Raw genomic sequence first — 12,622 nt, 5'->3', positions numbered from 1 at the left:
ATATTGTTCATTTTGGCATATAGAAATGCTACTTATCTTAGTATGTTGATATTTTAGCCTGCAACTCTCCTGAAGTTATAGATTAATTCCCTTGTGTTTTATACAGTTTCCAAAATTCCTCATTACTGATTTCTCAATCCATTCAACTACTGTGGTAAGATAAAATGCTTCATATTTTCTTTTTTTTTTTTTTTTGCATTTAAGGCTTGTTTTGTGGCCTAATATATGGTCCATTCTTGAGAATCCTCCATGAGCTGAGGAGAGGAATGTACACTAAGCAGCTGTTGGTTGAAATGTTCAGTAAATATTCATTACATTCCTCTGGACTATAGTACAGATTTAAGTTCTGTGTTGGCTTGCTGACTTTTTTGTCTGACATGTCCAATGCTGAAAGTAGGTATTGAGGTTTCCAGCTCTCTTTAGGTCTAATAATGTTGCTTTATGTATCTGGGTGTTCAAGTGTTGGGTACATACATATTTATAATTGGTATATCTTATTACTGAATTGATACCTTTATTTGTTGATCTTTGCCTCTTTTTGTAGTTTCTGTCTCAAAATATATTTTGTCTGATATAAGAATAGCTATTCCTGGTTTTTTGTTGTTGTTTGTTTTTTTGTTTCTATTGACATGGGATACCTTTTTACATCCTTTAATTTTAAGTCTGTGTGTGGCTTTGTAGCTGAAGTGTGTTTCTTGTAGGCAAAAGACTGAGTCTTATTTTTTTGTTTTCAAACCATTCTATCACTGTGTCTTTTGGTTGGAGAGTTTATTTCATTTATGTGCAGTTTTATTATTGATAAAAACGAATTTGTTCCTACCATTGTGTTTTCTGGTTTTCTCTTCAATCCTGTCTTCCTTTTGGTGAAGGTGATTTTTCTCTGGTGGCATGTCTATTTCTTTTTATATTTTGTGCATCTGAGTATATTTTCTTATTTGAGGCTACCATGAGGTTTACAAACACTATAATCCATTATTTCTAGCTGATGAGAATTTGACACTGGTTGCATAAACAAGAAAGCAAAGAGCAAAGTAATTAAAAATTCTATATTTTAGCTTCGTCCCTCTTCTTTTAATATTTTTGTTGTTTCCCCTTGTATCTCATTATACTGTCTATGTCTTGAAAAGTTGTTATTAGCTGTTATTGATTGAGGAAATAAAAGCTTCTTTTTTAGTGTTTTTACTCAAGATGTGAGTAATTTATACACCCCAATTACAGTATTAGAATAGTCTGTGTTTGTAGTTACTGAGTTTTGTGCCTTCAGATAATTTCTTTTCTGTCTAATTAAGGTCCTCTTCTTTCCAATTGATAAATTTCCTTTAGCATTTCTTGTAGAACAGGTCCACTGTTGATGAAATCCCGCAGCTTGTGTCTTTCTGCGAAGGTCTTTGTCTTTCTTGTTGGTAGGACATTTTCACTGAATGTACTATCCTAGGATAAAGGGTATTTTCCTTCAGCACTTTAAATATGGCATGACACACTCCTGGCCTATAAGTGTTCTGCTAAGAAGTCAGTTACTAGTTGTTTTGGAGCTTCTTGGAATGTTTATTTTCTCTTGCTGCTTTTAGGATCCTTTCTTTATCCTTGACTTTTAAGAGTTTGATTACTAAATGTCTTGATGTAGTCTTCTTTGAGTGTTCTATAACCTCTTGTTTTTGAATATTGATATCTTGTCTTAGCTTTGAAAAGTTCCTTTATTATCTTTTTGAATAAACTTTCTCCCCTGATCTCTTTATCCCTTCTATTTAAAGCCTATAACATTTAGATTTGCCCTTTAAAGGCTACTTTGTAGATTTTGTGGGTGTGCTTTGTTTTTTTTATATTCAGTCTCCTCTGCCTATACTTTCAATTAGCCTGTCTTCAAGCTCACTAAACATTTCTTCTGCTTATTTCTGCTGTTGAGACTGTGATACATTCTTCAATATGTCAGTTTTTCAGTGCCAGAATTTCTGCTTGATTTTTTAAAAAATTATTTCAATCTATTCATTAAATGTATCTGATAGGATTCTGAATTTCTTCTTGGGTTTTGGTGGGCTTCCTCAAAACAGATATTTTGAGTTGTGTCTGAAAGGTTACATTTCTGTCAGTGCAGGATGGGTCACTGTTGCCTTTTTTATCTCACTAGGTGAGATCATGTTTTCCAGGATGGTCTGGATAATAGTGGATGTTTGTCTTTATATGGGTAAAAGTGTGTATAAAGAGTTGTGTATTTACTATAGTATTCGCAATCTGTTCTCACTTGTACCCACCCTTCTTGTGAAGACTTTAGTCTTTTGGTACTACAGCCATATCTATATTAGGGGGCACCCCAAGCCAAGTAATGCTGTGACTCTTGCAGACTCATAGAGGTCCAACTTGGTGGTCTTGGATAAGATCCAAGAGAATTTTATAGATTACACTTGCTCTCTTCTCTTACTCTCCCTTATCCTCCTGCACCTCCACAGGAGTATGTTTCCATGCTGAGCTGCCTGGAGCTAGAGGGAGGGATGACATAAACACTCCTGTTACCACCACCATTGCTACTAGGCTGTGTCAAACCTGAAGCCAGCATAGCACTGTCTCACCCAAGGCTCACGGCAACCACTGCCTGGCTAATGATGTTTAGTTAATGTCCAAGAACGTGAGTAAGCAGGTGACAAATCCACCAAGGCTTATGTCCTTTCCTTCAGAGCAATCAATACCCTTGAGGGCCCAAGGCAGGTCTAGAAATCCTATCTAGGAGTCAAGGCCTGAAGTTGCATCTTTATGAATCTACTTGGTGCTCTGTTCTATTGTGGCAGAGCTGGCACCCAAGCCACAATACAAAGTTGGTCCCACCCTTTCTTGCCCTTTACATAAGCAGAGGAATCTTGTCCTGTGGCTACCACTGCCTCAGGCTCATGGTGAGCATGGCCTGGCTACCCCAGTGATGCTCACTCAAGGCCTGCCCGAGAGCTTTTTAGTTAACTAGCAGTAAATGGCGCCAGGCCCAGGTCTCTCCCTTCAGTGCTGTGGGTTCTCCTCAGTCCCCAGGCAAGCCCAGAAATGCCATCTAGGAGCCAAGGCCTATAATCAGGGACCCCAGGAGCTTGCTTGATGATATCTCTAACTGATTGAGGTAGTACTCAAGCTGCAAGACAAAGTCCACTTTGTTGTCTCTCCTTTCCAAAAGTGCAAGGAGTATATATCCCTATGGCCACCACACTTGGGAATGTATTGGTTCACATGCAAAGATGGCACAACTGAGTCTTACCCAAGACTTTTGGTGAATATGCCTGGGAACTACTGCTGCAAAACCAGATTTCCCACTGTCATATGTTCCTTAGTCCTTTTAATGCTTATGTCATATTACCTTTTTGGAATATTTTCTTTGCTGGACTCAAAGTTCTATAGGGTCTGGACCTATATCCGTTTGATTTACTAGTATATGATTCAGTACTAGCTCAGGTTTATTCATGCTCAACTTATGCCTGTGACTGATTAAATGAGGGATTTCTAGATAAGGTAGGTGATGAAAGAGCTGGAAATTATCTCATATGATGGGACTGTAGTGTTTTAACCAGAAAAGGATTTGGTGAAATATAACAAAAGAAAGATAAATATTTGAAAGATAATCAAATAGTAGGTTATAAAAGTGTAGGACTAAGGGCCCCACGGGGTCGTGGGATGTCCCTTATGCTGCGCTGAGGCACAGGATCCGAGAAATAGAGACAGGACACAGAAGTACAAGAAAAATGTAGCTGAGCTCAGGGGGCCCACGTCACCTATAAGCGGAGACAGGCAAGGCCCCGAATATCCAGAAGTGTCTGTATTTATTGTGTATAGGTTAGGGCGAAGGGTAGTGAGTGAAGTCATCTTTAAGGATACTCATACTGTTGTGAGCAATAAAGTAAGGGTTCCACCCACATTAGGTCACCTATCCTAGGAGGTGGACAGTGTGCAGTGAGGGGTCCATTCCCATTAGGTGATTGAGGCAAGGAAGTGGGCTATGTGCAATGAGGGATCTACCCCCATTAGGTCACCGAGGCATGGAGGGGGACCGTGAGCATTGAAGAGGGGGCAGTGTGCAATACCGCTATCTATGGGCATGCTACTTCTAAGAAGTTTTATAGGAGGATGCTTTAAGACACACAGCAGTGACAGAGCTGTCAGGGTTACCGCCACCTGCTGGGAGCTTCCAGTGAGTTCTATAGAAAGATGTTTTGGGGGCAGCACAGTAACAAGAGCTGATAAAGTTCAGTCACCAAGGTGCGATTATCTGGAGGGGTTTTGAGCCCTCAGATGGTTGAGGGATTGCCGGTCTGAGGGCAGCCTTTCACAAGAACTGGAGCAAGGTCCTGCAACTCCTTTATCGGGAGGAGTGGCTCTTGCCCCAAGCTTGCCATACAGCGGGTATCTTTACAATACCAAACGCCGCTGCCTGAGCCATGGGTTCTTGTCCTGGTATAACTGTTTTTCCCTTAAATCATGCTCTGTACTGTGTCTGCTCTAGACATTCCTCCGACTATAAGCTGCTTATTCCTTATTTCATGCTCTGTACCGTGTCTACTCCAGGCATTCCTCCGATTATGAACTACGATATAATTATATATATATGGAAATAACTGAGTGGTAAGATATTCATTAGGCACTCGTTCTATGAAGTAATATACGATTGTATATATACAGGATTATGTAAAGAGAAATAACTGAGTAGTAAGGCTATAAACTGAGATATTCTTCAGGCCCTAATTGTGCCAGGATTCTGTTTAACTCTCCTTCCTCAGTACCTATATGGGGGGTTACCCACATAAAAGTACAAGGAGGCAACATAAGATTGAAAGAACAAAAACCAAGAGTTAGACAGATTGGAGCCACAATTTTGGCTTTAACCCATTCCAGCTTCATGACAAAGAGCCACGTACTTAACCTCTCAGTATTACACATGTAAGATGAGTATGTTATTGCTAATCTCACAGAAATGTCACTATGGTTATGAAATCCACTTATTTAACAGTGTCTCTTGTGAGCATTTACTTCAAAGATGTTAAATATTATTTATTGACTATTATTTCTCCTTGGTATAATTCCTGAGCAAAGAACTGAGTAAAAGATGGGAAAAGCTCTCACAGGCGTGTTCCAAATCTAATTAAACCAGATACTCCTAAAGTTTGAGTTATCCAGTATGAGAATAGGTCATTCTGAATCAGCATGCAAAATGCATATACACAGCAAGCACATTCTGAGTGATGAGGCTGTCGAACACTCTATGACTGTGTATTATAAGAATGATTAAACTTTATGTACCCACCCAGGTAGATTGTGTGTGGTATTTGCTTCTTTGTATATTTACTTCTCCCTTTACCCCTAACTGCCTGATCATTCCTATATTTTTTTGTCTCCTTCATAGAATGTACATTCGTTTAAGTGAGTTAATTAGATCAGTTAGGCTGGAAATCTCCAACCCTTGGTATTCAAAATAATTCAAATAGAGTTGACCTATGATCAAATTTTGTTTTGTTTTTGTCATTTGAACTTTCCTTTTTTCATCCATCATCTTTGGCAGATTAATAATTATGCACATTAATTATCCTTAAATATAGCTTTAGTTTTCAAAAGGCATAATCATGGAAATGTATCATTGGAAGTGTGCTTCATTACATTGAATATATTTTGTATTTCAGTTTGGGAAGCAGCATATAGAGAACCTCTTTAGTGACCTACAGGATGGGAGACGCCTCCTAGACCTCCTCGAAGGCCTGACAGGGCAAAAACTGGTACGTGACTTATTTTTTTTTTTTAAGTTAACATTAATTAAACTTAGTAGAATTCCAGACCAGAAATCAACATAGCTTTATGAGATCTAGTAAAATGAACTAATTTACTGAGTACTGATTAAACTAGCAATACCTATTTCTGAATAAAGCAACCTCATATGATGATTTTCATTTGGCATAGTCTATAGAAAAATAAGGTAAATTTCAGTAATATAATTGATATCAATAGATGTTAGTCAGTTTTACTAATTGGTTTCTTATCAAATGTCTTAAGGTTTTTATACATAATGACTTTAAATATTACTTTTGTGTATTTTGAAGTTACTTTACAATGAGCCTGTATTAGTTTATAAATAAAAAATGTGGGATACCATAATAAAATACAGGCATTTTAGTGTAATATGTAATAGCATATGTGATGAGAATGTAACTTACTCTTGAACTATTATCTGGTCTAACTTTACAGTATTCCTGTGAGACAGAAGATGATTGTTACACATGATTACAGATCAATTAATTTCATGTTGATCAAGGTCTTATGAATAGAAGAACTCAAATTGAAATTTCCTGACTAAAATAATCTTGTTAGATTGTTATTATTCTAAAACGTAGACCTTAAGCCCCAAGTCTACAATCATGCTGTTCCTACCTATCAAATAAATTCTGCTAAATTATTGCCTTAACCTCTTCTCTTTGCCTTTCATTACAACTCCCCAGCACATGAATACCGACACACAGATTTTATCATGTTATACAAACTCGAGTTGTCATTCAAAATCAAAGATAAAGAAAAATATTATCTCCCCAACCTGCCTCCTATAACTCTTACGCTAAGCCACTTTTTTCTCATTATGTGCTGCCAGATTATCTGATTTTTTACCTGTATTGTTTTACTTGCCTGTATTTCTTTCTGTACTTCTGTCTACCCCAACAGTCTCCCAGAAACCTTGATTTCTCCTCAGTAAAGCCTTTCCCAAATGGGCGATTAATATTAAACTAAACCTTATATATATTTAGTTTATAAACTAAAACTGATATGTTTTCAAGAAGTCTGAACTTGTACTGATATAAGAACAACTTGATGACATAGTGAAATAACTTTAGTCAAGGGAAAAAATCAGTGCTATTGCCTTATAGCTGAACTGTTTTCTTTGAGGCAATTCAAGGTTATCATGTAACCTTAGTCTTTTTACTGGTTGGAGATAGATTTATATATAATCATTCATCTCCTATAACTATATCAACAAGTTATATATGTATACATATATGTATACATGTACATGTGTGTACATGTGTAGACGTATATGTATATGTATGTGTATATATGTATGTGTGTATATATAGATATATACATATATATACATATATCTATATATACACACATATATAGGTATCAGTGTGTCCCTATGTATCTTGTAACTTCTGTATTCTGGGGTACGTCCTATTTTCAGTTACCAAATACAGATATTCCAGAGACTTCAAAATGTTCATGAAAAAAAATCTTTGAAAGACTGTGGCTTCCTTAACCTGTCTTGGCCCTCTGTACAAGGCTTTTGGTCTCTTCACTTCTGGGTATCTGCATAATCACTTCTCTTGTGTTGTAATTCTCTTTGGCCATTTGATTTTATTTTCTTTCTTTTTTTTTTTTTTTTTTGAGACAGTCTCGCTCTGTCACCAGGCACCAGGCTGGAGTGCAGTGGCGCAATCTTGGCTCATTGCAAGCTCCGCCTCCCGGGTTCAAGCAATTCTCCTGCCTCAGCCTCCTGAGTAGCTGGGACTACAGGTGCACACCACCATGCCCAGCTAATTTTTAAATTTTTTTAGTAGAGACGGGGTTTCACCATGTTGGCCAGGATGGTCTCAATCTCTTGACCTCATGATCCTCCTGCAGTGCTGGGATTACAGGCATGAGCCACCACACCCTGCCTCTGATCATTTTCTTGACTGAGACAACTTGTCTATCATACAAAGCAATTTTGTTAGGGTTAAAAAAATGTTTAAAATAATGAATTTCATATCCTTTTGTAATTCATAAACATGATGATTGGGTATGATACTCGTGTGAGATACGCTTCCCTCAAAACTTATAATGTTAGCACATTACCCATCTGACATGAAGAAAAAGTCACTAATTTCAGCAAAATTAAAAAATTAAAAACCACTTGAGTTTTTCATTTATATTCACATATATACATAGATGCTAAGACAAAATGAATCTAATAAGTAATAGCACTAAAGAAAAAGTAACAAAATATCCATGGGATTGGCCATTATGGGGTAAGCTAGTGGTGGGGAAAAATCACCAAATATTTACACATAACAGTACAGATGACATAATTTCCAATACTGCTACTAATGGAATCCATAATCCATTGTTTGTCCTAATCACGGGTCTGTCAGCCCTGGTCTGATGATTTTGCCTTTTCCGTGAAGCAGAATCACCTCTCTAATGAATGCTCCCAATCCCAGAACTCTAATTCTCTATACTTAATCTTGAATTCTAATAGTTTCTGCAGAGATGTATCTTCTCCTAATGGGAGTCGTGCATACTATTGAACAGAAATTTTAGTATTCTACTTGGAAGCATCTGCATTTGGATTATTGGCTCAGGACATCCCCAGGGTTAAAAGGAAAGTACTTGCCTTACAATCATAAAATAAGAAATACTCCCCAAGGAGACTCTAATAGGGGCAGATTTTAGGCTCCCACTTTAGGATAAGAAACTGCAGCTTTTCAAAAGAGTAGAGTATCTTTGGTTCTAATACATACGCACATATGTGTACATTTAATGTCTGAGTATGATACAAAGGAAAATGTTGCTAAACCTTATGACTATAATTCTGCAACTGACTAAAAGGAAATATATGACTTTTGTCTATTAGGCAAAGGACTGATTTGAATAATTATTTTCAAAACTTTAAAGTCCTAAATTATCATTAAACTTGTATGCCATGAATCTGTAAATCTGTAGCTACACAAGAAGCCTGGTTATTTGCTGCTTTTATCTTGTTTCCTTTTTTTTTTTTTTTTTTTTTGGGACAGAGTCTTATTCTGTTACCCAGGCTGGAGTGCAGTGACATGATCTTCGCTCACTGCAACCTCTGCCTCCTGGGTTCAAGCAATTGTCCTTTCTTGGCCTCCTGAGTAGCTGGGACTACAGGCATGCTCCAACATGCCTGGCTAAATTTTGCATTTTTAGTAGAGATAGGGTTTTACCATGTTGGTCAGGTTCGTGTCAAACTCCTGACCTCAAGTGATACACCTGTCTCAGCCTCCCAAAGTGCTGGGATTATAGGTGGAAGCCACCATGTCCGGCTGCTGCTTTAAAAAATTTTTTCATTTAAAGTCTTTCTACAGCCTTGTTTTCTTCCTCTTTTGGGTGGAAAGTGGGAAAAATATCAGAATGTAAATGTATATCATTCTGATGTTCTTGGAGAAAAATTTTCTAGGAGATGAAAAGGGAGATTCTGGTTCATAAAGTTAGCCTTGATGTTTTGTGAAGTCAAAGGAATCAGATGTCAATACAGTGTTATAAAAAATATCTGTCAAGTCACTTTGGAGAATAAGATGACTTTAGCTTAATTTGGGTCGTTAAGCAGGCAATGCAAATGATAAGGAGTTCCAGAGTGAGGAACTGCTCGAGAAAGATGGGAGCATTGCTGGAAAGTATAGAAGTAAAATGCAAAAATAGAAATACAGATTATTTGTTCGGTGCATGCACAAGGTGGAGAAGGAGGTAAGTTTTGCAAGAGTAGAGTTGTACAGACACAGGAAAAAGTTTGCATCCTGGCTCCATAAATTATTATGCCATGTAACTACATGGCAGTCGATATATTAGACCTTTTAACTTGAGGTTCACTTCTCTACACTGGGGATGAAACTATCTGCCTTGCAAGGTGGGGATTAAAGGTAGCGCATTGAAAGTACTTGGCACATACTATGAGGTGAATAATTATGTTGTACCAACTATGTGACAAGTACCAATCTAAGTGCTTTATGAACACACTGAATTCTTCCAGAAACCATATGTACAATGGTTTCAGCTATATGGACAATAACGTAAGTCGTGCCCTGGATAAGGTCAGGATGCTGTGAGATAGCATGCTCCACGTTTGAGTAAGGGCTTTGATCCAAAATGCAGAGAAACTATCTCAAATTCTCATGTAAATCAGAGGAGTTCTTACTGAGAGCACATGTTGTAATTTGTATATGTCTGTGGCTAATATTTTTATTAAGTCCATTTTTAACAGATGAGAAAACTGGTATACAGGGAGATTAAAATTTTTTTATGCAGGTCACACAGCACAGAAATGGCAGAGATGAAAATTGAACCCAGGTAGTCAGCTTTGTAGTTCTTGCCCTTAACTGTTGACTATAGTAACCTAACAGTTGAGATGAGAACTTTGCAAGTGGTTTGCATTGCCAGTGGGGTTACTTCAGGAACGTCAGTGTTGAAGATATGCAGGATGGATAAATAAAGAAATGGTGAGTAGAGAAGGGAAGAAAGTTATGTTTTCTGGGCAGTAGCTAATAAGGGCAATGTAGTAAGGTAAAAGAAATGAAAATAAAAGAAGTAAATACAACAGGCATCATCATGGTAGAATTTCTAAAACTCTACAGCCAAATAAATGAGTTAATTTGTATATTGCAGTGAACTATGCAGATATTAGTTGAAAAATTACAGGACAGGATGCAAATTTTCAGATTAAGATTAAAATGGGGAACCAAAGATTATTGAGGTTTTCCGCTTCAGTGACAAAGACAATTAAGGTAATTTCTTCACAGAAAAGCTTTCATTTAACTCCATTTGGCATTATGTTATTTTGATAAAGTCAGATCTTCTTTAAATTTTCCTAAAAAGTGTGGGAATTAACTTGCTTTTCTGTCTCACTAGCAAATGATTTTATACTGCTGATACTTCTCTCATTGGTGGTCATGCAATAATCCCCAACTGAGCTATAGAATGAAGGAACAATCATCCCAGAATAGCCTTTGTAAAGAAAAAAGGGTTGCCATTCTTAGACAGTGGTTCGTTTATGCTAAAAAATGTACCAGGCCAAGGACAATTCGCCCAAAGTATTTAGATTCATTATATTAATGCCCCACAGCGGGTGTTCATTTAAAATACTCAAAGTTAACAGTGAAATTCATAGATCGTTTCATTTTCGGTAGATTGTCGGTCTCTCTGCTGGTCAGTGAACACTCTTTCATTTTGTTTTCAGCCAAAAGAAAAAGGATCCACAAGAGTTCATGCCCTGAACAATGTCAACAAGGCACTGCGGGTTCTGCAGAACAATAATGTAAGTAGTGCCCTGGACAAGGTCTGGATGCTGTGAGACAGCTTGCTTCATGTTTGAGTGAGGGCTTTGGCTTCGAATGCAGAGAAAATATCTCAAATTCTCTTGTAAATCAGACCAGTTCATATGGAGAACACATGTTGTAATTCACATACGTTTTTCTGTGGCTAATATGATTCAGGAAGCAAATGCATGCTGCCACAGAGGAAAGGGAAAGGCACGGACCAGATCTGATAGGCTGCTCCCTGTTGTTTTCAGATTTTACTTCATGCAGCTGTGTTTGGTGGACAGAGTCCTGCAGTGAACTCAGTTTCTTTTTTTAATGAGATGGAGTCTCCCTCTGCCTCCCAGGCTGGGGTGCCAGTGGTGTGATCTTGGCTCACTGCCACCTCCAACTCCTGGTTTCAAGCAGTTCTCCTGCCTCAGCCTTCCTAGTAGCTGGCATTAGAAGCACATACTACCATGCCCAGCTAATTGTTGTATTTTTAGTAGCGACAGGTTTTACCATGTTGGCCCAGCTGGTCTGGAACTCCTGACCTCAGTTGATCTGCCTGACTCAGCTTCCCAAAGTGCTGAGATTACAGGTGTGAGCCACCATGCCCGGTGACCTCAGTTTCTTATAGCAGTGTTCTGTGCAACAAATGGATTTTACTGTACCAAAAATTTTATATGTGTTAAGTATGTTTAAATCTCGTGATGGCATTTGTTTAAATTAAGCCAACACTAACACCACCTCTAAGCATATACATCACGCAGAAACATTACTATTTTTACTCTGGATAAGAATGGCAGGTTTTCTATTACATTTGGTTTAGTTTTACTGGACTAAAATACACGTCTTGTATTAGAAGAAGTAAACAATTGGCTGGATGCGGCGGCTCACTCCTGTAATCTCAGCTATTTGGGAGGCCAAGGTGGGTAGATCATGAGGTCAAGAGATAGAAACCATCCTGTCCAACATGGTGAAACCCCGTCTCTACTAAAGATACAATAACTAGCTGGGCATGGTGGCGCACACCTGTAATCCCAGCTGCTCGAGAGCCTGAGGCAGGAGAATCACTGGAACCCAGGAGGCAGAGGTTACAGTAAGCCGAGATTGTGCCACTGCACTCCAGCCTGGCGACAGAGCGAGACTCTGTCTCAAAAAAAAAAAAAAAGTCAACAATTACAGCTAAACCAAGTAGGCAGGTCAGAGGAGGTCTAATCTCTGAATAACGTGGCGATTCTTCCCCTCTATCACGGCATTGGAGACAGTCCTCCTTTCTTAACATCCTAAAATGTTTGTAATCGGCCAATACGTTTACCAGGCACTTGTAGTAGCTTCCTAATTCCATCACCCCTTTCTTTCAAAGATAAATTCAAGTGCATTGATTACTTACTCTTAAAATAACCATAAGCAGGGATAGATTAATAATAACATTTGCTTTTGGTGTTTTGTTCATGAAGCCCTTGTTTTGTTCATGAAGCCACCAAATGTTGCTCAGCTTATCTGGCAGGGAGATGACATTACACAGGATATGGAAAAGGAAACTGTGCAGCAATTAATTGGCTGATTTTATGAATTCAGGGTCATGGTCACCTTTAACCTAT

General features: G+C 38.1%; 1 protein-coding gene and 1 pseudogene across 17 annotated transcripts in view; both read left to right on the top strand.

Annotated features, from left to right (window-relative positions):
• Window positions 1-12,622, top strand: part of DMD (dystrophin) — a 2,312,475-nt gene that overhangs the window by 516,959 nt on the left and 1,782,894 nt on the right. For 9 of the 17 annotated variants that reach the window (XM_078362685.1, XM_078362687.1, XM_078362688.1 and 6 more), the window contains exons 1-2: window positions 5,690-5,735; window positions 10,958-11,035. Coding sequence is in view for 7 of the 17 variants with exons in the window: in XM_054251383.2 (XP_054107358.2) it covers window positions 5,643-5,735; window positions 10,958-11,035 (171 nt within the window). In the remaining 10 variants the exon portion in view is untranslated. Of the gene's footprint in view, window positions 1-5,642; window positions 5,736-10,957; window positions 11,036-12,622 lie in introns of those variants that run through there. The other 8 variants (XM_054251383.2, XM_035288503.3, XM_054251382.2 and 5 more) reach the window with 1 other exon arrangement.
• Window positions 7,752-7,849, top strand: LOC118150849 (small nucleolar RNA U13; annotated as a pseudogene).

Source organism: Callithrix jacchus, chromosome X (genome assembly GCF_049354715.1).
Source record: "Callithrix jacchus isolate 240 chromosome X, calJac240_pri, whole genome shotgun sequence".
In the NCBI taxonomy this organism is placed as follows: Eukaryota; Metazoa; Chordata; class Mammalia; order Primates; family Cebidae; genus Callithrix; species Callithrix jacchus.
The sequence above is the reverse complement of the archived record's forward strand: the minus strand, read 5'-3'. Positions and strand labels throughout refer to the sequence as shown.